The following is a 23859-nucleotide window of genomic DNA, read 5'->3' as shown; positions in this document are numbered from 1 at the left end:
TTCGGCCCCTCACGGGCAGCCTCTTCGTTATACCCTGTGGCTATCTTCACGTGGCAGCGCAAAATCCAAGAAACTAGGGAATACGTAACTCAGATCACAGAACAGCATCTAAAAACTTCGTAGCGAAGGTGTTGAAGGTTGGCGTTAGGAGCCATTTCATAATTATTCATCTTGCTGTACCTCCAAGCATGTCTCATAACCCGATATCGTTGAGAGGTTTTGAGTGGCCTACGGGGCTAATCAACAGCCTGAAGAAGTCGCTGGTTAGCGGAGAATTTAGTGACGTTCAGTTCATGGTCGGACGGCAATTTGGAGATAGGAAAATCTTCTCGGCACACAAGTAAACCCAGCCAAACCTGATGCGGTGTATTAGAGGAAATGTGTGGCATCTTGCAGGTATGTGCTGTGCCTGCGCAGCTCCGTCTTTCGCGCCATGTTCTATGGAGATTTAGCAGAGAACTGTGAGAAACCGATCGATATTTCGGATGTTCCCGTGGAAGCTTTCGCCAATATGCTAAGGTTTGAACGATTGCGGCGGACGCGGTTGTTTGGAGCATTTCATATATAGTAGCACTTCCCATTATAGTTTTCTGTACACTGACGCTATGGGTAAGCTGAGCGTGGAAAACGTCATTGCGACGTGGATGTGCGCGGACAAATACGATCTGCCTGAGCTGGTGGGCATCTGCTGTGACTTCGTCAGTGCCAAACTGAGCATCGACAACTGCCTGACTATCCTGGAGAATGTTCGTAGCAGTTAATTCTTATTAGCGTTCGCGTGGCCTGTAAAATTGGCAATTTGCAGGGAGTTCACTGGCATGCTGATGAGATTGTCAAACGCTGTCTGGAGTTTATCGACCGATCCGCTGAAGGCGTGCTGCAGTCCGAACATTTTGTTGCCATTGGGCAGAAAACGCTGGTGATGGTTCTGCAGAGCGAGACGCTGTTCGCCGCTGAGCATAACATCTATCTCGCTGTTGAGAGGTGCGGTTTCTGGCGTACGATACCATGTTTTAAGTGTAGGGGTGCTTCCACAAATTTATAAGCTTATTATTTGCTGAATAACCACCGAAAATCAGGTAAACAATTTTTCTGCTAAGTTAGTACTCACATCACAAACGCATATCTCTCAATACGGACTATCTTCCCAGTTTCCCCTCTTCTGCGGAAATGTCTGTCAAATCTGTTTACTACGTAAATGTCTGTCAAATCTGTTTTTTTTAAATTTTACAACGGTGCCACCATGTAATTGTAGTGACTACGCGCCATATTGGCGCGTAGCAGTCTGCGTGGTTTGTTGACCTGCAGAGAACGAATTCTAGGTATTAAGATTTATGCGGTACTCTATGTGGTACTCTGTCAGACTGTCACTAGTATCATTATTAACACTATGGGCACAATAAAGATCTGTGCCAAGACTTGACATCCCAAGAAATCCCGCACGCACAGAGCAATCACCTGTTCATTGAAGTGGGCTATCTGCTGGGGTGGTGCTCTAATTGCGACTGTTTTTAGCAAAATTATGAGTTTTTTCTTACAGGTGGGCGATGAATGCCTGCAGCGATGACAACATCGATCCATCCGGCGCCATCGCCGCCAAATACTGGGTGAAGCGCTATTTCTCATACGGTTTCCGCTGCTCACCAGCACACAGCTGGCAGATGGGCCGGTCAAGGTGAATTTTGCCGATGCGGAAATGTCATTAACTTTTACCTTTAATAGTTGCCCCATAAATATTGACAGGAGTAATTCGGAATTTGCCAACCATTCACAGCGCGGTCTTCGCGCTAAATACGTACCTGCTATCTGTACCTTTATGTTAGAGTTACATACACGTGCAGACGTATCATTATATCTGTAGACTGGTTTACTGCTGCAATCGGAAGTGCACGATCTGTACCAGTACAAATTCGCCACGGTGAAGCCGCTGCTGCCGTTCTCCACGGAACCCCGCCGGACGATTACGTTTGGTGTCGGCAACACCACGCTGGAGAATAAACAGAAAGTGTTCGTGCAACTGGACCCGTATGCGAAAATCTGGCATCCAGCGGAAATTGTGGGAGCCGGAGAAAATAAGTTTAAGTGCGCGTATCAGACCGCGTGCGGCATAACCGGCACAGTGAGCGCGGCTAGCAAAGAAATTATCCCGGCTTCACTGTTGCTGGAGCCCGGCCAGGAATTGACAGCATATATAAATGAGACCCCTAGCAGTGCTACTTACTGTCGTGTGGACGGTGCTCAGCACGTAGTCAGGCATAATCAGCAAGAATACACTGTCCGCTTCGCCGATCTAACGGCTAAGGAACCGCACGTCGTGAAGTTCAGAGCACCAGCCTAGATTTAAGACTCCCGGACAAATGAAACTGGTTCATATAAATGTATTTTTCTTGGGTTATTCACATCAACATAGGTTGATAGCAAAATTACGCAGTTCATTCATATAAATTTTAATCAAATTAAAAGATAAGCAGAAGGAAAATGTGCCGCCCCATGTGTATGTATCCCTGTTGTCGTGAACCCTCCTCAAGCGTTCCATGTTCAATGGATGTTTGTGGATTTAGAGCCGCTTCTAATTCGCTCTGGACTGTTTTTTTCTGACCTTTACTGATGTATGTTATTATGTCTGACAGTATGGTACTCAATGTGGTTCGGAAGCTAAACTATTAAATACTGTGCCTTTGTTTTTAAAGTAGTAATTAGCGCTTCATGGAAGTCAGTACATTTAGCAAAAGGCAATCTCTTGCACTGACGTCGAAATGAAAAAAAATGCATTCCATTTTATATACGAGGGAGCCATCCCCAAAACACTCAGAGCATTACCGCGTTGAATCTCAAGACTAAAACGTTGGAAAAGAAAACAGGTGGAGCGGCTTTCTCACGTTCTATTATACAGCTTTTTGCCGATTACCTTCTGGCTTCTGTAGATGAACCGGCACGTTACACCAAGCAGTAAAAGTAGCAAGGGGAACAAAATAAAAGAAATCCACATGTTAGCGCTCCGAGAAAGACAGCACATCGACTTTCGATATGCGTGTTGTGGTGCAATGGCTCTACCTTCAGGGATAATACGACGTGACCGGCGTTTGGTTCCCCGCGTGGTGCAGATTTTTATTTTGGCATTCGGTAATATCGGATTCTGCTGGTTAGCATCAACATTCAACCGTACCTTATTATGCCAGATCTACCGTTCTCAGCGGAAGGCTGTGTTAAACGATAATAGACTCGTACTTCTGTTCTTTCTCTAAACCCTTGTTCGGTAGTCACGCCGGCATTCTTCGAAGTCGTTAGGGAGTACTAGTCAGACAGTACCTCGGCATGTGCCATCCCACACCAGCGGCAGTTCACGAAATCCTTTCCATCGTGCAGCTCCATCCGCATCCGGTCTTGCGGCCGGCGCGGTCGCCAGAAAACCTGCTTCTCTGGAATCCGATGGAGCGGAAACGAGTCGACAGTACCGTGGTAAATGTGCTTGCGTTCGCACTTCACCGCCGCCTTGTGGGGAGTCGGAGAGCTTCCGGTCGAGATCAATAACTGCCAACTTGGCCGAGTCCACTTGCAGTTGCCGCTGGTCAACTCCAACCGCACTCGGGCAGCACTGTCGTTGTGCCTAACAATGTGAGGCACGATTCACGAAGCGAGAGCCCTTTGCAAATTCGCAAAGGATACGCGGTCCCCGAACAGATGTCAGTGCTCCTTCAGGTATCGTTAGGTTGGACCTTTTTTTAACTAAACTAAACTTAATTTTAATGACCTTACGTTCTTTGATTGCCATCTGCAGAGCTGTATTTTTTACCATGACTGGAATCCATGGTATGCGTTAGTATCTTGGAGCACGAGCTGCGCAGCAGCGTGTTGGAACTTGGAAGTTGGAACTCTGGAACTTACCCATTCAACGTTTCACTACTAGTATCCTAGAATGTCCCACAATCCGGCATGTCCTGAGAAACCAGACGCTGAGCCCGAGCTTATCAGCAGCATGAAGCGATCATTGGTCAGCGGAGAGTTTACTGACGTCAAGTTCATGGTGGGACGGCAGTATGGAGAAACAAAAATCTTCTCGGCACACAAGTAAAGTAGTAAACCCGTTCCAGCACAAAGCTGATGCATCCGCCGCACGGCCCGCGCTCTGAGGGCCTCTACTCCGTTTTGCAGGTATGTGATGTGTCTGCGCAACGCCGCATTTCGTGCCATGTTCCATGGAGATCTAGCTGAAAACGGTGAGACGCCCGTCGATATCCCTGATGTTACGGTGGATGCTTTTGCCAATATGCTGAGGTAGGCGAGGCGGGACGTTCGTCTGACGGTTGCAAGTATAAATGTGGCTGTAGCTATCTGAAATGGTATGAAACGGTGGAAGATGGCACTACATTACCCAGGCGTAACAAACAGCTACTAGTACTAGTGGCAACCTTACTGATGAAAAGCCCAAATGACTACTCGAGTAGGGCGCCTTTTTGCAGCATTGGAGTGGTGCGTACTTTTAAGACTTTAAGTTTGCTGCTTAACGTCTGCAGATATGTACAAGGAATCACTCCTTATCGAGATTTGCTGACACGCTCATTAAAACCTTCAGTGGAATAATAGTCCCTCCACAATACTGCAAGCACAGGGTAGTAAGCATTTACTAGCCAGAAAAACAACATATCTGGGCAAATACTGCTAAACAAAATAATACATATATAAAAGTAATATATATGTATTTGGTCAGTAGCGCGTATGTTCAGCACTGCATCGTATGCTTGTACAGTTGTAGCGTGTTGTAGACTCTGTCGAATCGCTTTTTCTATTAACAGCCTGCTATCTTCGTTTTTATGTCTGCTATCTTCGTTGCAGTTTCCTTTACACTGACGCCGTGGATGAGCTGAGCGTGGACAACGTCATCCCGACGTGGATGTGCGCGGACAAGTACGGTGTGTCACAGCTGGAAGAGAAATGCTACAAATTTGTCAGTGAACATCTCAGCATCGACAACTGTCTAAACATCTTGGAGAACGTTCGTCAACACAACTACTGTGCATTATGTAGACGGCTTGCAGCGTTGGTTGTTTACAGGGAATTGAGTGGCATGCGGAGGAGATTATCAAGCGCTGCCGGCAGTTCATTGACCGATCCGCTGAAGACGTCCTTAAGTCCGCCGATTTCCTGGCGATTGGGCAGAAGACGCTCGTGATGATCTTGCAGAGCGACACGCTTGTTGCCGACGAGAATAACATCTATTTGGCTGTTGAAAGGTAGCGTTAGACATAGAAACGTAATATTCCGAAAGATTCTGAGCGGTTATGAGTTGTGACAAAGGTGGGCGCTGGAAGCATGCAGTGCTATCAATGTGGATCCATCGGGCTCCAGTCGACGTCAGATGCTCGGTGAAGCGCTGTTTCTCGTGCGATTTCCTCTGTTGAGCTGCGCTCAGCTAGCGGATGGGCCGGCCAAGGTAAGCGGAGAGTATTAAACTTGCAGTTAGTCGTCATCCACTGTATTTGCGCTGGATGAGTTCCAGTAGCACTGGCAAATAGAGGTGGATATATCGAAGGTCAAGAAAATTTGGTTTATTTATTTTAGTTAGTAGGTTTAGCTTAATTTATTTCTGAGAAAACGAATCCTGAGACAGTCATTAGTCTGGCCACCATAATGCGATGCGAGGTCACGAAATGAGCAATGTGTAATAACGGTTATCAGCATCCAGAAACAAAAAATCGCTTTGCGGTCAACTGGCCCAATTTAATCAGAACATACCGTACGAACGAAAGGAGAACCAAACACTAAAATTAGGTTTAGAAATAGCTTCGCCATTTGCCGATCCGTGCGTGCAGACTGTAGTCATGTTACTGTATTCAGTCGATTGGTAGGTTGGTCAGAAGAGTTAGGTTGCGCAGATGGCAACCGGAATTTCATCCCTCAGCGCTTTGTGATTCCTTGCAGAGCGGTATACTGCTCCCGTCCGAAGTGCACGAGCTGTATCAGCACAAGTTTGCCACGATGAAACCGGAAACGATGCCCTTCGCCACGGAAACGCGCCGCATGCCCTCCTTCTGCATCGGCAACACCGTCCTGCAGTATAAAGAAAAAGTGTTTATACGGCAGAAGTTGCAGAATAGCGATTTGACAGCTTGGTTTCCGGGGGAAATTGTGGGCGTGGCGCACGGTGGATTTAACTATGTGTGGCTGGAACGCTGTTACGTATCCGTCAAAGGTCATGCTGCCAGTGAACACATACTGCCGGCTTCCAAAGTTTTGCAGCCTGGTCAAGAGATGCTGGTCTTTATGGAAAACCGTTTACAACGTGCTACGTTTTGTCAAGTAGACGGCGATCAGTATGTAGTTGAGCAAAATGATCAAGAGTACACCGTCCGTTTCATCGACCTGATAGTTCGTGACCAGCAGATGATTGCGTTTAGAGCAGCTAACGAGGTTTAAGATTCCCGGACGAATAACGAATGTAAGTCTATGGACAGCGGAACGGAACACACGCGGTTGGAAGGCGGCGATCGGGATTGCTTTTCTAATTGCCCTCGTTCGGTTTTATGCATGTCACAGTCATGCTGCAAACAATGTTGTTCTGAATTCCAGATATCCAGTATTGTATGCCCGTGTTTGCAACTGTTGAGTTTTGGAAAATGTGTAAAATTACATGGTTTCTTGTTTTTACCATTTTACAAGAAACAGCCTCGGCTTCGCCTCCGCGTTTCTTGTGGTCTCCAGTCTACGGCCGGTTTATTCAAATGATTTCGATCAGCTACTTAGTTAACACCTTATTCCTTCAACGAAACAAAATTGTTCGAAAATAGCGCTGAAACGCAGATAAGATAAAACGTGAATTTATGGCTTTTGTGCACTCAGGTACAGTCACTTTGACTCAGCAGGAAGTTTTTTTTAACTTTCCGTCACGACTCTGAAACTACCAGGTACTAAATTTTCACCTAGAGAATGCTTGCAGTAGATGCTGGTGGCAGTTCCGTCACTTATTCACCTAGCGGGCTGTGTGATCAGGACACAGCGGTAGTTCGGTCACTCGTCCTAGCGGGCTTTGTGCTCTAAGCAGTAGTGGTACTTCGGTCACTCGTTCACCTAGTGGGCTCAGTGAATGTAATACCGCGCCGGTCCTTTGAATATGGGCATTCAGATTGTGGAAATGTTTTGCTGCGGATTCTGTACGGGAATGTTGGGTTCGTGTATCCCTTTTCATTTTTTGTGGTAATAAAAATCTAGAACATAGATACCGTATTATTATTCCGTATTATACGGAATAATTTACGGACTGGTATATGCAGATTAATTATTACTCACTGTCCTTAGTTTTGCTCGGACTGTAACGAATGGTCAGCCAGTTTGAACGATTTCTTTTGGTCGCGGTCACAGCTAAATGGCTTTTAACGAGCGGTCTTATCCTTAAGTCATGTTTTTGAGGGCTTTAAACTGTTAACGGTTTATTGCAACGAAGCCATCCACTAGCAGCATCGTCTGTGTTGCTGCTAATTGGCTTTTTTAATTTTGTAGGAGTAACAGTAAAACCTTTTTAATTTGTTGATCTGAAAAAGTACGGCCAGTTAAAATTTACTGATTTTGTGCACTATGCAACCGGACTTTGAAATTGTTTTCAAGGTCACCTTGAGCTTTCAGCTCTACCGGCACCGGCGCTTGTGAACGGGAGCCGGAGCATAATCATAATCCTAATCCAAGATGGTACACCGTACAATAAAATGCATAAATCATGCTCGTGTTTCTACGGTACAGCCTGCACTTTGGCTGACCGAAGGTTAACGGTGCGGAAGTGGCGATTGCTTGGCTTGTAATTCTTATGTCCAACTCTAAAAACTGCCTATACATACTGCGAAACTGGAGCTGCATGCCGGAAAGACGTTACTGATCCGTGATTCGGAGCAAAAAATATTATTACCTTTGAAAATTAGTCAAAGGAACTGTCTTAAATATTCAGATTTCTGTAACTGTTGAGATCTGAAACGTTTATGAATCCAGCGTCTAAACCTTATGAGAAAAGAGTGACCCCGGGTTTCTAGTTACCAGTTAGTAAAATGCGGCAAGCATCGTCCCTACTGTCAAGTGTGGGATGGGTTATACCCAGTAGTACTATGGTTGTGATAGAAAATCGATCAGTATAAATAAGATGATCAGTCGCTTAACGTGTTTCACGAGAGCTCCTGTCATTCTAGCACCTGAGCTTGTACACTTCCGCTCGCGTCAACTGAATAGCCTTTACCGTTATTTGTGTTGTACTGGTGCGTAATTATTGTGAATGCTGATTGGTGTCCTATGTTTGCAAACCTTGGAGCGAGAACAACGTTATTGGAAACCAACGGGAATAAGCAATTTTCATTCATTCAGCGCTTTGTGGTTTCTTCCTGGGCGGCATATTGCTCCAGTCTGAAGTGCGCAAGCTGTATCAGCTCGAGTTTGCCACGGTGAAAACGTAGTCGGTGCCCTTTTCCACCGACTCTCACCGCATGCCCTTGTTCTGCATTGGCAACGCCGTCCTCGAGCATAAAGAAAAAGTATTTGTACAGCAGGTCCGGGGTCAGCCATTGAATTGTGGTATCCAGGGGAAATTTTAGGCGTTACGCGTAGGGGATTTCGCTAAATGTGGAAGAACCCGTTCGGCTCATCCGGTAAAGGTCACGCTGCCAATGAAGAGGCACTGCCGGCATCACAGCTTCTGAAGCCCGGCCGGCTGATGATGTTCTGTAAGAACAACGCCCATAGAGATGCGACTTAATGTTGAGTGAAAGGAGGTCAGCATGTAATGAAACATGATGAGCAAGAGTACACAGTCCGTTCCATCGATCTGATGGCTCATGACTAGCACCCCACGACGTCCAGAGCAACTAGGGGGAACTGAGATGTCCGGACGAAAAACAAATGTAAGTCAACGGAAAACGGATCGAAAAATGTCCCGTCGCTTATTAATTTCGCAGTACTGTTAATGATATTGTTTTCGTTTTCAGATATCAGAATATATTGTGCCTGCGTTTGCAACTATGTACTACATTTGGATGGCCTGCAAAAAAATGCACTCACTGCTCACTTGTCAGTACGTTTCTGTGTACGAATAATTATCTACTTACGCTTCGTTGTGACATTTTACCTGCGATTTGATTGCATCACAGGTTTCTCCAGTTAAATGCGATGGGAAGATGCGGCAGTAATCAAACGTGCTTGAAGAAAATAATAATCAAGAGAAGAAGAAAATAATACTACTCGTACCTCTGATTCTTAAATTCTGTCGGCAAGGGAATTTCCCATGAAATAATAAAACGGGAGCGATTGCGAGACTGTACAGATGTAGTAGGGAGAAATTAACTTCCGGTTGAATCTTACCACCGCCTGATGGAGGTTGGGGGCGTCCGGCCAAATTTCCCCAACTGGACGTGGTCAACAGGGCTGTGTCAGTTGCTGCCGCACTCGGGCAGCATTTTGCCGGATAATATTTACTTCGGACCGCCTCCTCAGAAGCACAAGTCACAGGTGCAATCGAAAATCTGACATCGAAGCGCTGAAAAAATCTCTTCTCTTCCGACTTTCGAAAATTTGATCTCTTTTGATTTTTGAATCGTTAATTTTTGTGACCAACTTTCATTCGACGTTTGGTAGCAGCAGTGATTTATTTTTCGCAGCTGAAGGAAACCCGTTGCATGCCTGAATCTGGATTCGCATTGGTAGAGTTGTAGTTTGTACTTTGTAGTAGTCACATTCATGATTACGCTATACTTATTTGGCTCCTACAAAGTGCAGTTTCATTGAAGGCAGACATGTCCCAAAATTCGCCATCGGTAATACGTCTCCAGGGACCCAACCATGGTGGGGAGATCATCAAAAGCATTAAAGAATCGCTGGTTAGCGGAGAGCTTAGTGACGTGCAGTTCATAGTGGGACGGAATTCTGGAGAAGGGAAAAGATCGTCTCGGCGCACAAGTAGAAACCTATCGATATTCCTGATGTTACGGCGGATGCTTTTGCCAATTTGCTCAGGTTTGATAGTTCGCTCGTGGTCTTTTATTCGCATCTTCGTAAATTCTAGCTCGAAGTGAATGTTCTTGGTAATGATTAATGAAGATTCAATGGCGGTTTACCTGCAGCAGTAGCGGCGGCTCTAGCTGAGCTAGATCCTTCAGAATTTTAACACGGCTCTTTGTATTAAAGCGGGTGTGACTAACAGCTTGCCATGACCGTAGCATGATTATGCACATTTATCAGAAGCTGACCATTCTGTTTGTAAACATGAATTTAATTTTGTTTCGGCTTCCGTTCGTACGGGAGGACGTTCTAATCAGTTAGGCCTCCGCACGGTGTTTCTCGAATAATGGAAGATTCGTGATCATAGCTGCTTCGTGATTTCGTATCCTTTCTCCAACCTGAAGAGCCTGTTGCTCCCTGCATGGAAGCGCTGTATAAGCAACTCCAGTTGAGATGCTTTAAGAATATTGTTTTAATACCAAGTGCCATCCTAAGGGGTTAACAGCGGACGCTCCGTGCACTGTTATTGATTTGTAGTCTTAGAAACGTTTTTGTGGAACATGGTGTAAAGGGACGGCTATATTATCAAAGGAAATTGTGGAAAATTTGGGCAGTAGAGCGGCAGGCAGCCATATCAGGTTTTCGCTTTAACGCTGAACGGCTGAAGTTTGTCAGTTATAATGCGACTACTCAGGTGTTATGGGAACGTTGGAGGGAATGAACGTTTGAGTTTATAGATTCTTTTGATTTTCAGTTTCCTGTACACGGGCGCAGTAGATGAGCTGCGCGTGGAGAACGTCATCCCGACGTGGATGTGCGCCGATAAATACAATGTGCCGCCGCTGATTGAAAAATGCTGGCACTTTGTCGGCGCCAAACTGAGCGTGGACAACTGTCTGACAATGCTGGAGGAGGTTCGTTGCCACGGTCACGCATTACTGTCAAAATGTATCAGCTACCGGATGACTGTGGCTGTTTTTTTACAGGGAATTGAGTGGCATGCTGAGGAGATTGTCACACGCTGCCTGCAGTTTATCCACCGATACGCTGAAGGCGTCCTGCAGTCTGAGTATTTTTCAACTGTTAAGCTGGAGACATTGGTGATGATTGTGCAAAGTCCGACACTCGTTGCTGACGAGCATAACATCTATTTGGCCATTGAAAGGTACATTTTGTGACGGTTAATACTTGTTCTTGGTACAGAATTTTAGTACTTTGTTGGGAATGACAAATATTTTCCAACTAGCGCATGGTTTATTGTCTACCGATTCATCGGATAAGGCACGTTGGCTATGCGACTGAGAGATCTTTAAGCGCATCCGAAACGTTAACTTGTTAACAGATTCTCAGTGCTGATGGTGTTGGTTTTATCGAATTTGCTCTCAGGATGGTGGGTTTGTCTTACTGTTCCGCTGTGGTGCTGCTTCTTTTGTACCGACCAGACGTTAAGTCCCGTTAACCGGGTTGTCTGCTCTTGATATAATAATAATAATAATAATTAGCCTTTTCTATTACTTTCAGTCTTGTAATGGATGGGTGTGATCCCCGATCAGGATAGCATAGAGGAAGTGTTTCTGTTATAATGCCGTTTTGTTTGGTACTTAGTTTGTACTCGCATTATGATACTTACTAAAGTTTTATTATATCACTTCCTATCTCCACACTACTTCCGTGTGGCAGCGCCAGCGTGATTCTGAATTTCACCAAAACTATTTTTAAAATTTTCCGTTCGGTTATCCGTAGACTTTTCGCTTTGAAAAGGCAGGTGCATTGTAGAGATCCCTTAATTACTAGTGTCGTATTCCAGATGGGCGGAGGAGGCCTGCAGAGCCGGTAACTTGGACCCATCCGGCGCCAATCGACGCCAGGTGTTGGGTGAAGCGTTGTTTCGAGTGCGCTTTCCCTTGCTGAGCAACACGCAGCTGGCGGATGGGCCGGTTAAGGTAAATGGATTAATTTGTAGCGGAAGTGGCTGTGCTGTTTCTTGTTCGTATTTTACCATTTTTATGTAGCAACAGCCGGTACACATGTCAGTATGCTTGCGTAGATTTACAGATTTGGTCCATCTGCATCAGCATTGTTTAATTTGTTGTAGAGCGGTTTACTGCTGCACTCCGAAGTGCACGATCTGTATCAGTACAAGTTCGCCACGGTGAAACCGCCGCTGCCCTTCCCCACGGAAGCGCGCGGGTTGGCCTCTTTTCGCATCGGCGACACCGTGCTGGAGTACAGCGAACAAGTGTTCGTGCAGCGACATCGGGATACGAAAACCTGGCAACCAGTGGTGATTGTGGGAGCCGAACAGGGAGAGTTCCGCTACGCCTGGCAGAGCCCGTTGGGCGCATGGGGTGAAGACGTTGCTGCCAGCGAGCAGATTCTGAAAGCGTCGCAGTTCCTTAAGCCCGGGCCAGGAGCTGATGGTGGTGATGAAGGGCGGTTTAAAGACGGGCACGTACTGTCGGGTGGACGGTGAGCAGCACGTCATCAAGTATAATCAACAAGAATGTACTGTCCGCTTCATGGATCTAATGGCTCACGACCAACAGGTCGCAATGTTTAGAGCAAATATCGCTCAGATTTGAAATCGCCCGATGAGCCGAAGACGGAAAACTGAACGAAAACTGAACGTATCTTACCATTAGTGTCTGGAAATTCCAAGTTCGCTTGACTGTTTTCGTATCAAAAATTTTGGATTTCAACCCTCACCAAATTAAATTTCTTATCTTGCGTTTGTCTGTTTCTTTTTCCTTTTTATATATCATGCGGTGATGAAGTATAGTCTGTACTGATACAGTACGTGCTTAAAGAGATGTAGCAGTTTTTCTTTAAACCTTTTTTGTGGTTCCGCTGTTTAATAAAATTAGCGATCATGCAGATGAAGCCAGTTTCCATGGATACTTCAGTATTATGCGCGATGTTTATGGTTTTGCCACTTGTACGACGTTACTATCAAATCTGTGAATTTAGGAAGACTAAAGTAACACGACGAAACTCAGAATAAATAAGATCAACCGGAAACCAGTCGGCACCAGTACAGTCAAAAATCTATGATGGTAGTAAACCATCGTCTGGAGGGGTCGGTGTTTCCGGTCAAGTTGCCCGGCTGCCGGCTGGACCGGGTCCTGATGCCCATTTCAGCTCCACACAGGCAACATTTTGTCCCATGCATTTCTCTTGCAATAATAATGACGAATTTAATGTCTTCGTGCAACGGGGTCATACCCCTTAACAGCAGTGGACAAACAACAAGTTACACACATGGAATGCACGATGGATCAACAACAACAGTAACAAGCTAAGTGAGAACTGAACATGACAGAAGGAAAAAGATACAGCTTAAAAGAACAATAATAATAAAAACAAAAGCTAAAACATGGTAGAGTTCTACATTGCAAATAAAACAGTTCACAAGTGTAAAAACTTTTTGGACCAATTTAGATTTTCCCATTTAATATTTTCTAAAGAGTTGCGAAAAGTTCCGACAGACTTGTATGAGGCAGAGGGGAGGGATAATTCGTTCCATAAAGAAGTGAGTTTTTCACTGAAGGAGCCGGCAACAGGAATAACGGTTATGCCACATGCAGTCGTAGGTGCTGGACAGAGGGGGAGATAATGGCGTTCAAGGCGACGGAGACCGCGGGTGTTTCCTGAAACAGATTCAGACAAGGCGGCAGACACAGTTTGTTTTGAAAGAAATTTGTCGCCTAAAGGAATTAGACCAAATACCAACTTATAAACAAAAATCAAAAGTTTTTTCGCAGTTCTTATTTTGTAACTATCCCAGTTAAGTTCTTTCAAACGGAGACGGTAGTCGGAAGTATCGTTACCAAGACGAATGGATGCAACAAATTTCTCAATGCAATGCTCTTCTTTATCTTTGCACTTTTTATGCAACGGAAAAACAGCCGGCCCACAATAATCCAAAAGGGGAAAAACAAGCGATTTAAATGGCATCATGCGCGCTCCAGAGTCGTGGAAACGAAACAAGGAGTTAATGTACCAAATTCTTTTTTTGCACTTCATAGCAAGATTATCAGCATGAAATTTAAACGATAGCTCACGGTCAATTTCGACGCCCAAATGCTTTACTTTTTCGCAAAACGGAATAAGCTTATCATTAAGAAAAAAGTCAGTTTTGTAACTTAGAGACCGCTTTTTTGAAAAATGCACGTAAACTGATTTATCAGCGTTAAACACAAGGCCTGTAGATGATGCCCGTTTGGACAAACAATTAAGATCACCCTGAAGAAGTTCACAGCTGTCAATAGCAGTTAACGGGCGTAGCAGAACGATATCATCGGCGAAAATCAGGATAATAGTGCCATTAATTAGTATAAAGGGCACTTCGTTTAAAAGACAAATAAACAACAGCGGCCCTAAATTTGACCCTTGTGGCACACCACTTGTTACTTTCAAAATTATCGAAAAATATTCGCCAACAGAAACGCACTGCTTTCGATTCTTCAAATAGTCAAAGATTAAATGGACCACCGTGCTGGAAATATTCAGTTTTATAAGTGAGGTAACAAGACTTTGGTGATCACATTTGTCAAAGGCTTTAGAACAATCAAGAAAAATGGCGGCAACTTCAATTCCGTTATCAATAAAATCAGACACTGTTTTCACAAAATAAAAAATTTCCAGTTCAGTAGACCTGTTGCGACGATAAGCAAACTGATGATCACCTAATGCACAATTTTTTTGTAAATGACCTCGTATTATTTCCGACAGACAACGCTCGAAATTTTTAGAAATCGGATTCAGCATTGAAATTGGACGGTGACTACCAGGAAGAGTTAAGTCACAGCCTTTCTTGGGGATGGGAACAACGTACGCAACTTTCCATGCTTCAGGGTACACACCTTCGTTTAAAGCGGAATCGAAAATCAATTTAAGAGGGCGCACAATCGACTGACATGCAGTTTTCAGTAATTTGTTTGTTATTTCAAATTTTCCACTGGATGTGTTTGTGGAAGTAGAAGCAAGTTGCAAAAAAATTAAACTCTCATCAATTTCAGTAGTTGATAAATTATTGCACACTATGTCCGAAGCAGTGCTATCACAATGTTTTGGACACACTGAATGAGAAGGCAGTACTGCTCATTAAGGGTTTCGGCTTTTTCGATATCACTGTTCGCAAAAGATCCATCGGTTTTCTTGAGCGGAGGAATAGACTGTATGCTGTTTCTAGATTTCATGAAATGCCAGAATTTACCTGGATTATTGCGGTAGCTGCTTGCGACTTCTACAATCCGATGTGCTTCAAATTTATTCAAAGCCGTTTCTGCGATTTTTGACAATTTCAACCACTTTTCTTTTCGAACGGAGCGCACTGACGGGAAAACTGAACAACGATACAGTTTAAAAGATTTATCGCGCGCGCGTAACATTTTTTTATGGCATAAGGATAACGAGTAACGCCAGTTTTTATGCTGATTTCTTTAAATGTAAATGATGAGTTAGCAACATCCAGAAATTTCCTTTCAAAAATATGCGCCCGCTCTTCAGCATTGTCATTTCTGAATTCACTGCTCCAGTCGATGTTACTCAGATTTTCACGAAAAGTGGTCACATTACTGGGATCAATAAACCATTTTTTTATTTTACGTATTTGACTTTGCACTTCTTGACTCTCAAATCAAACTGGAGGCCGATATGATCGTTCAATGTTGAGGGAGGTGCAACAGGAATAATGTTAGAACACAACTGCTGGGTAGAGACAAAGCACAGATCAAGACAGTTGCGTTTCCTAGTGGGGAAAGTAATTAACTGCTGGAAATTGAACAGTTTCAGAGAAGATAAAAGATGTTTACCGGCATTCGATCGTGCGGAACGGAGCTGCCAGTTAATGTCTGGCAAGTTGAAATCGCCGACGAGAACACTTCTACTAAGCATAGCTGGAGAGAATTTGTCATGCAGGTGTTCAATTAGCAGCAGAATGTCAGAGTAAGATTTGTTAGGCGGTGAGTAGTAAACAATGAAGAATTTATTTAGATCAGCAGATTCGACACAAATAGTTTCAAGCTGTGGATGCTCTAAATTAATGCGCCTGTGCGCTTTATAGCGTGAGCGGATAGCGAGAGCAACACCTCCACCAGAGTCATAAACCCGTGCTTTTCTAAAGACATCAAAAGAGCGCTGATCAGCGAAGAGAGAATCAGTATAGTGATCTTTGTCCCACGTTTCAACAAGACCGGTTACGTCGTATTCGGAACAAAACATCCTGACTTGTGCACTTTTATTAAAAACACTGTTGATGTTACAGAAACGCACGCGCAAGTAACCACGATTTTGTTTTCGTGACACACAAATACTCAAAGATTTCGTTTTGGTAATTGACAAATTATCGTTAAAAGTTACCTTTTTTTGGCAGATTTTTATTATAAAAGTACCGCGTATTTCGAATTTCGTTATAAGAGTGACACAATGAGTAATCAAAAGCCCAGTGCTGATTATGCGGCAATTCAATGCCTTTGTCAGTACAATTCACACAAGTACCAACAAAATCGTCAGCCTCAGTACAGTCAGCAGCCGCATGCGGTTTAGCACAGTATGCACAGCGCGGGCGCTCTTGCATTTCGACACTGTGTGCCCGTAGGCACAACAATTTTTACATTGCGGAATGTAAAAATGATCCTCAATGGGGCAGACGAACCAACGAATCAGCAAAGATTTTTTCATTAACAAAAGGTTGTGAGTCACTTTATCAACATCAAAAACTACCGCACACGTAGTTACGATATCTCGAAAGTTTTTCAATTTAGTGACGACCTTAATTGTACAATCAGCGGCAAGTTGATTTTTTACGCGAATTTCGTTCAAAAGGACATCGTCGGATAAATCAGTCGGAACACGGCGCACAATCATTCTATGCAATGGGATTTTTGTTTCAACGACCTCAAGACCGATCTTATTGACATGCTTACTTAAGATTTCCTTACCCCTTTTGGCGCTTTCGGTGTCATTAAATTCCAAAAGGACACTTTTCCCATGGATGGCTTTCATATGGGATACGTTCAGGTCAACGGTGCCGGTTGGAAGCATGTTGTTCAGCGCATTGGAAATTTTGTTCATTTCGGCAATAGTAGTGCGAGAACGGTCGTCGGGGGGAAGGTGATATCGGTTTTAAGATCAGAGCCGGTGGCTTTTCATTAGTGTTGGCGGAATAAGCATGGCTTATTCCGCCCGTACTACCACCGGCTTGATTTGATCTGGCCATGGAAGCAAACGAACGAGGCGGAAGTGCAGCCTTTGCATGACTAAAGGGGGCATTATCCGTAGATGTAGACGAATGTGCTGGCAACGGGATAGATGGACGATTGGATGTGGGTCTGGAACGTGATGGTTCTGGTGCCACGGATGTGGTATTCGGATGATCTGGCACACTGGAGTTTTCAGGACAAATGTGTTGGTATATACTTCGAAGACGATCCGTGATGATAAACAATGGCTCAACTTCGCCGGAGATGAGCCCATACTGTGCGGCGCGAGTTTCCGATGTTTCACATTGCGACAATCGGGAGGCAAATTTATCGATCTGGCTTAGACATTCATCGAATTCAACATTTTCAACTTGTAGGGTGGTAGAAGAGTACTTTCCCCCATTTTTGGGGGAAAACAGGTTTAAAATAAAACAGTCAAGCCATAAGTTAACAAGGCGCTGTTACGTGGCAATAAAGGTCACTGCTACATCATAAAGGATGCACGGAACGTTAATACAGCTGATTTATACGGTGACACACGGCACCATAAGGTCACACGGCGGTAAACATAGAATCACAATTGCACATGACTGCTCATATAAAGAGGGAGATAAAACCTGTGATGTCCGCAGACTCATAGACACCAGGGAATTTTAGATTTCACATGGCTTAGGCTCCGTTCACTAGAAAGTACCGCGTCAGATAAACAGTACGTTAGCAGACTAAACGGCGTTTAAAATGCTTGTACGGATGCACACTTGTAGTGACGTACAGCTGGAAAAATAAATCGAATCGAGAGTGCCGAGAGCGTGACCAACCTTCTCGCGGGGAGGCGGTTAGAGCACACAAAAAAGATCCACAGGCAGCATACGCTGCCTTCTCGCTCAGTCATATGGCTGAGCCGTTGCACAGATCCACGTAAGGCAGATAGTTTTTACGCATCAGCCAACGACGTTGGGTTACGGCGCCTTACGTCGCGAACGGACGTAAATCAACCCGTAACGCCAACTTCTACCCGAAAGTGGAACTGGACGGAACTTGTTTTGTGAAATCTGAAATTCGCTACCGAATGAACGAAGACCGAAGGACGGTCCGTCACAGCAAAATCGTAATCAAGCCTGTCATGTATTCTGTCTGTCTGCTTGGCAGTGCTTGCTACAGCAGAGGCTAGGCCAATACAAAATTTAGCCCGGCCAAATGCATAACATGCACACTGCACAGGCTGTCTGGCGCAGAATAGCCACTTCAGGAAATCCCGGATCAGCGATTGCATAATGTGACCCAAATCGGATGCCATACAGGATTTTCAGAACGCATTGTGAGCCAGGCAAGGCAATCTTTTCAGTCTTCACTAGGTAGAAAACAAGGACCACAGACAGATACGACTTTTTGGACCGTGATTTGTGTTATTTGGACTCATTCGTGAATCGTGAACTGTTTCGGTTTTCTATCGCGGCCTTACAGTCCTTGATGAAATAAATCGAACATATTTTGTTCTGGTATTTTCTTATAGAAGCTATTCCCAGCTGGGCAATTTTTTGTTATACGAGTATTTCTGATTTTCACATGGATACCTTGATTGTGGACGTCAAACAGTGGTCGGGAGTGTCAGAGTTTCAGAAAGAATGTTACCGCGAGGGAACCCTCCATGACTTGGTTATTGTGGCAAACACCAGCAAGACACAAGGGGAGGGTGCTGAAGATGCGCCGAAGACCACGGAGATCTTGTGCCACAAGTAAGCACATGGAAACTCATATACCGCGCACTGCGCGGGCGGAACTTGTCTTCACATGTTTTACATCCAGCGAGTCAACGACGGCTTGTTTCTTAGATTGGTTGTTGCATCCTGCTCGAAGTACTTGAAACCGTCTTGTCTTTCGACGCTTTCACGAACCGTGGAGTTGAACGATCACGTTCCCTATGAGCAGGCTAGAGCGTGGATCGACGCCATGTATTTCGGATTTCTTCGTGCCAGATATGCCGAAATTCCGCTGTTGATTTCTGCTGCAAAGTTCCTAGAGGTGCGTAGGCCGATTTTTGAATTTACGTAGGTGGCGAGAGTAGAGACTCGACGAATATGTGAGTGTACATACGAGTATAATACAGAATACATAGCAATCTCCGTTTTTGATTTATTTCTCGCGAACGATTCGCCGTACCGTAATGTGTTTACACTCATTCGTTAAAGAATTGTATTTACTACTAAAAACAGTGAAGCCTGCTAAAAAAAATTAAGACATGCTCGCTAGCAATGGGTCCAAATGAAATCGTGTGAAAATTTATCGTGTCCCAGGTCGCAAAGCTCATAATCTTGCGCCACTTCTTTCCCCTACGAGCTTTTTGAACTTTTTGAACTGCTTTACCTAACTTTTTCAACTTCTTTATCTGCTTCTTTCAATTTTAAAAACAGTTGTTGGCGTGGTACTTGCGCCAGGTGCGCTACACGGTTTACACATTTTGTTACTTTTCGAAAAAAAATGCACTTTTATTCCCTAAATTTTTTAGACATTTTTGCTGCATGCCTGAGTGCTACAGAAAATGTTGCTATAACTGAAATGTAGAGCTAAGATCTTGCCCTTGCAGAAATTAGTTTAATCCAGATCAGTGCTTCTTGCATTAGTAAGTAATTAATTTTCTCTTAATCAGACGGCCATTTTGCTCAGCCACCCGGTACTGTACATCAACCTCTGCAATATTTCGGCTCGAAGCTAGTACCTCATAGTTCGTACCGCAAAAATGCATTCTCGGCCCCAGTGGCGAATTTAAGGCACAGGGGACCCCCCCCCCGCCGCCCCCCCCCCGAAATTCTTTCAAAAGTGGGTTCTTCAACCAAGTAAAGTGAGTATTGCTTAAAAACGGACCATTTTTGTGTAAAATCCGTATAATTTAGTATTTTTGTTGAATTTAAAACGATCTTTGCAGTAAAACTGTAAAAGCGACTGTTTCTAGCGATTTTTGCAGTAAAACCAACTGTTATTTATTTTTTCTCAGGACTAGAAATAAGTACAAAAATACACCTTCGCAATCCGACAAGCATGCCGATAAAGATACATCATTATTCATTGTTATTGCTAAATTATGTGCAAGTGTGTGAAGTGCCTAGATCTATGTGACACACCGCGAATGTTTGCAATAGTATTCTGCCGGGCAGCCGGCGTTTTGACCTTGGCCGCTTTCGGCCACCCATGTACCTAATCACAGCAGTTGCCGTTTCGTTTGATTTTATTTTTGAAGAACTGGTTTTGGAGAATAGACGTTAATTACATATATTATTAACATGATTAATTATTAAGTATACTGTACATGTTTAGAAACTCTCGCCACTTAATTACCGTTACAATGAATAAAATACGCTGTGCTAACATAGTTTCTGTAAACATATGTGCCTCGTATTTGCTCTTGTACAGCAAAAATTTCTGGTTCTGGTAAGCGGCGTGATTTTCTGAACATTTTCTTGCCATCGAACCTCGATGAACATGGGAAATTAGCTTAAACGACCGTACGAGTTGTTGTATTTAACATTGTTAGGATTATTAATAATGGGCCGACGCTCTACTCTTAGTGTGTGGCTGGGGAAATACCGTCAATGATTTTATTGTATACATTGCACGATAACCTTTTATTTTAGATTGATGATGAAGTTCTTGTTGCGATCGCGGTATCTCTGGGCAATTACCGAGCCCGGGCTTGTTCTGCATTGGAATATCCAGCACTGATCCGTGTTCTGGACTTATTGGACACTTTAGCTACTGAAGACGCGAAAGGACGGTTTGGGCTCGCTTGTAAAACAGCCGCTTACAGTGTCGCTGTGGAATTGGCCAGTATTTTAGCTGTAAGAGGATGGGGTCAATTGCACTTGTGTTTTTTGCTGTCGTTTACGGCGGAATAAGTTGACAGAAAGGACTTATAGAAGGTTTGTTACCTTGAATGTGCTTGACAATTTTAGGCCCATGAGAACCATGTGCTGAGCGAACTGAACAGCGTATCCTGGAAATACATGCTGGAAGTTTTTAATGATGATTTCCCAACGAAAGCGGCACTCCCCGCTGCTTCGGCTGAAGCATTTCCCTACACCGTGAAAGACGAAGGTACCAACTTAGAAATGGGCAGACTAAAAAAACTAAACTAAACTTAGGGGAAAGTTAATATGAAGCGCTATCACAAGATTTGTGAGCGCAGTGTTGTTCAAAGCGAAAAGACGTAGTACTATGGCTCACGTGACTACGAAATCTTGTGACGGCACAACTTGTGTCCTGTTTGTGGTATCAGAAGCCAAAGGTGGTGTGCGGAGTCTTCATCTGATCTTTTTTTATCATTAAAGTTTGATAAACTATGTTTTGGTGTTGGTCAGGTAAACCGAAAAAGATCAGCTGATTTTAGTGTGCCCATCTCTAGGTACCGTGCGAACATTCAGTGTCGGCGATTCTGCTTCGGAAAACGCGGAAATCGTTAGTGTCAGCACCGACGGCGGGTTGGTGGACGATGCGTGGACGTTTTCCTGTTCCCCTGGGACCATTCTATTGAAGTTCGCAAAATGGACACAGGCGCAGGTACGAGCATGCCAGCTGCATACAAAAACTTGCAAATTACGGAAATTTTTTTGTATGATGAGGTCTACTTTTTATCCAGTTATTGTTTATTTTGTAGTTTTATTTCAGCTGTTAGAAGTACTTATGTTCAAATTTAGACTGGATGTAAATTTTGCAGAGCCTGGATAATGGAAAAGTCATGGAATGCTTGCAATTCGCACTGCAAAATCTCGCGGTTTCTTGGGAAGAAAAACTTGCGGCTTTTGGTAAATATGAACGACACTAGCATATCCAGCGCAAATTGCGCGGAATAAATAATGCGATAATAGTATAAACGCAGGTCCACAGTTGTTAACAGTATCTATTGGAACATTTGCCCATCTCTTTGAGTGTGACTGCAGCGACGACCTTAAGCATGAAATGCAAACTTTTTCTCCCGAAAGGGAATAAATTTCTCTTTGGTTTAGGGAATAAATTTCTCTTTGGTTTCCTAATTTCTCTTTGGTTTCTCTTTGGTTTCTGTTTCTACATCAGTCACCAATCAGATAAATTTCATGCACTGCACAGGTTCCGAAATTGATAGTTATCCAAATTTGTTCTCCCTTCCCATGTTTTGCCATTCTGCGCTATTATAAGTTGCAACTTATCCGGGTTTTTGATTTTACATGTTAAGTTTTCGATTTTTCTCTCGAAACTGGTTTTGTTTTCTCAAATTTGACTTTTCTTGGCTCATCTACATAGGTTGCCGCGCTATCGAATGATAAACGAACATCGAAGAAGTTTTGCGTTTTGTGTCGCTCAGAAAAGGGCGATATACACGAATTTTGTCCACCTTCTTATTCTGTTATTATAGCTAGATTAGTAGTAGTAATAATATTATAGGATTGGCACTGGCTCGGCCACTTGTTGAACGATATACGGTTTGTAGAAACCTTTTCGCAACGACCTGGTCTGGAATCGAATTTAGTGTGGGCGGCCAGTTTTAAAAAGGATGGCCAGGTTCCGGCCAATAGGAAATCAACTCCGGGCAGCGCCTTATCCACTGTCTCACCGTCGTCTCGTGGCACCGTGGATTCCCGGGAGGATGTCCCTGTTACGCCGGCCGAACGGGAGAACACGCGTAAGCGTGCAGCACCGGCTGAAGTACCAGGAGCATCGAATCCCAGAAAACGTGGAACCCCTGGAAGCGGCTTGCCGGCCGTAATGCAACGCTTTCAGTCCGTTGCTTCCAGTGTTCCGCTGCGGTCTGCGAACACGAGAGGCGACAGTGTTCCGACTAAAGGAGTTAGCGCGCGGCCCGTTCGTCGAGCCAACGAGCAAGCCTTGCCAGTGGCCAAGGACAGTGTGCGAGCGACGGGACGCAAGACGATGACCTACTGAGTAACTCCGTGCTTTAGTTGACATGCGAAAATAGATTGGATTGCCTTTGATTTTGACTAAGAAGTTTTATCCTTGATGCGAAAATTAATATTGGCTCACTGTGGATAGGTTTTTAACTAGAGTTTCTAGTTCTTCTGATAGTGAAATGAGTATTGCGTTTGGATCTTGCGTTTGCAGTATTTTTTACGGCGACTCTGTTACAGTTCATGAATGTCTTAAGCCGATTTTCTTTTATCATTTTATGGTGCTGTCGATATTCGGGTTTTTAAAGTAAGGTCGTGTTGTATTGGCATTTGGCAAGAAATAAAAGAAACGATGAACTGGTTTTTAATATTGTTATTTTTAAGGTAGAAAGTAGAGAATAAAACTATCTCGTCGTTCTTGTACGAAAACAATTAACAGTGTAATTGGCGGAAGTTTAGTTTTGTCGGAATATACGAGTATGTAAAAGTCAACCGTAGCTCTAGAGTACATACAGTACAAGAGAATTTGCAGAATACCTTTCGAATAAGTGTGCGGCTTCAGCTTCCGGTGATCGACTAGCCCTGTTTCGCACGTCGAATATCTCCCAAGCCGTTCCAGTTTTTTAACAGCAGAAGCTATCAGATCAGATGTAATGGATTATGGAACTATTTATCTTCTCTGTGTTCGCGTCAGCAAAAACTCAACCCAGTTATTTCTATCCCGGTTTTACTCGTCCGCTGCAAATTAATTAAAATCATGATGGGCTCCTTTCTACTCAGATTTAATTACATGATCGCACGAGCGAAACGGCGGATCG

General features: G+C 44.0%; 3 protein-coding genes across 4 annotated transcripts; all 3 read left to right on the top strand.

The window, feature by feature from the left end:
- The first annotated feature begins 157 nt into the window (after positions 1 to 157).
- Positions 158 to 1551, top strand: LOC129598974 (BTB/POZ domain-containing protein 6-B-like). The gene is made up of 5 exons (XM_055497070.1): positions 158 to 340; positions 397 to 519; positions 587 to 746; positions 806 to 998; positions 1541 to 1551. The coding sequence occupies exons 1-5, from the start codon at positions 189 to 191 to the stop codon at positions 1549 to 1551; spliced, it is 639 nt and encodes a 212-aa protein (XP_055353045.1). The 5' UTR covers positions 158 to 188.
- A 2652-nt stretch (positions 1552 to 4203) lies between these two features.
- On the top strand, positions 4204 to 12810 carry LOC129598944 (BTB/POZ domain-containing protein 6-B-like). 2 transcript variants are annotated; one of them, XM_055497034.1, is made up of 6 exons: positions 9534 to 9668; positions 9756 to 9981; positions 10721 to 10880; positions 10953 to 11131; positions 11774 to 11909; positions 12062 to 12810. In XM_055497034.1, exons 3-6 carry the CDS (start codon positions 10779 to 10781, stop codon positions 12437 to 12439), a joined length of 795 nt encoding a protein of 264 aa, XP_055353009.1. In that variant the 5' UTR covers positions 9534 to 9668; positions 9756 to 9981; positions 10721 to 10778; the 3' UTR covers positions 12440 to 12810. The 2 variants fall into 2 exon arrangements, with proteins under 2 accessions (XP_055353007.1, XP_055353009.1); XM_055497032.1 differs by lacking the exons at positions 9534 to 9668; positions 9756 to 9981 and adding an exon at positions 4204 to 4275.
- Positions 12811 to 18372: 5562 nt separating this feature from the next.
- On the top strand, positions 18373 to 23332 carry LOC129598942 (uncharacterized). Its single transcript, XM_055497030.1, has 7 exons — positions 18373 to 18904; positions 19001 to 19190; positions 20798 to 21001; positions 21116 to 21257; positions 21565 to 21719; positions 21877 to 21964; positions 22627 to 23332. Exons 1-7 carry the CDS (start codon positions 18735 to 18737, stop codon positions 23076 to 23078), a joined length of 1401 nt encoding a protein of 466 aa, XP_055353005.1. The 5' UTR covers positions 18373 to 18734; the 3' UTR covers positions 23079 to 23332.
- The last annotated feature ends 527 nt before the right edge of the window (positions 23333 to 23859 follow it).

The sequence above is a fragment of the Paramacrobiotus metropolitanus genome, unplaced genomic scaffold (assembly GCF_019649055.1).
Source record: "Paramacrobiotus metropolitanus isolate TYO unplaced genomic scaffold, Prichtersi_v1.0 Parri_scaffold0000133, whole genome shotgun sequence".
NCBI classification, from domain to species: Eukaryota; Metazoa; Tardigrada; class Eutardigrada; order Parachela; family Macrobiotidae; genus Paramacrobiotus; species Paramacrobiotus metropolitanus.
Note: the sequence above shows the minus strand (reverse complement) of the source record. Positions and strands in the feature narration are given on the sequence as shown.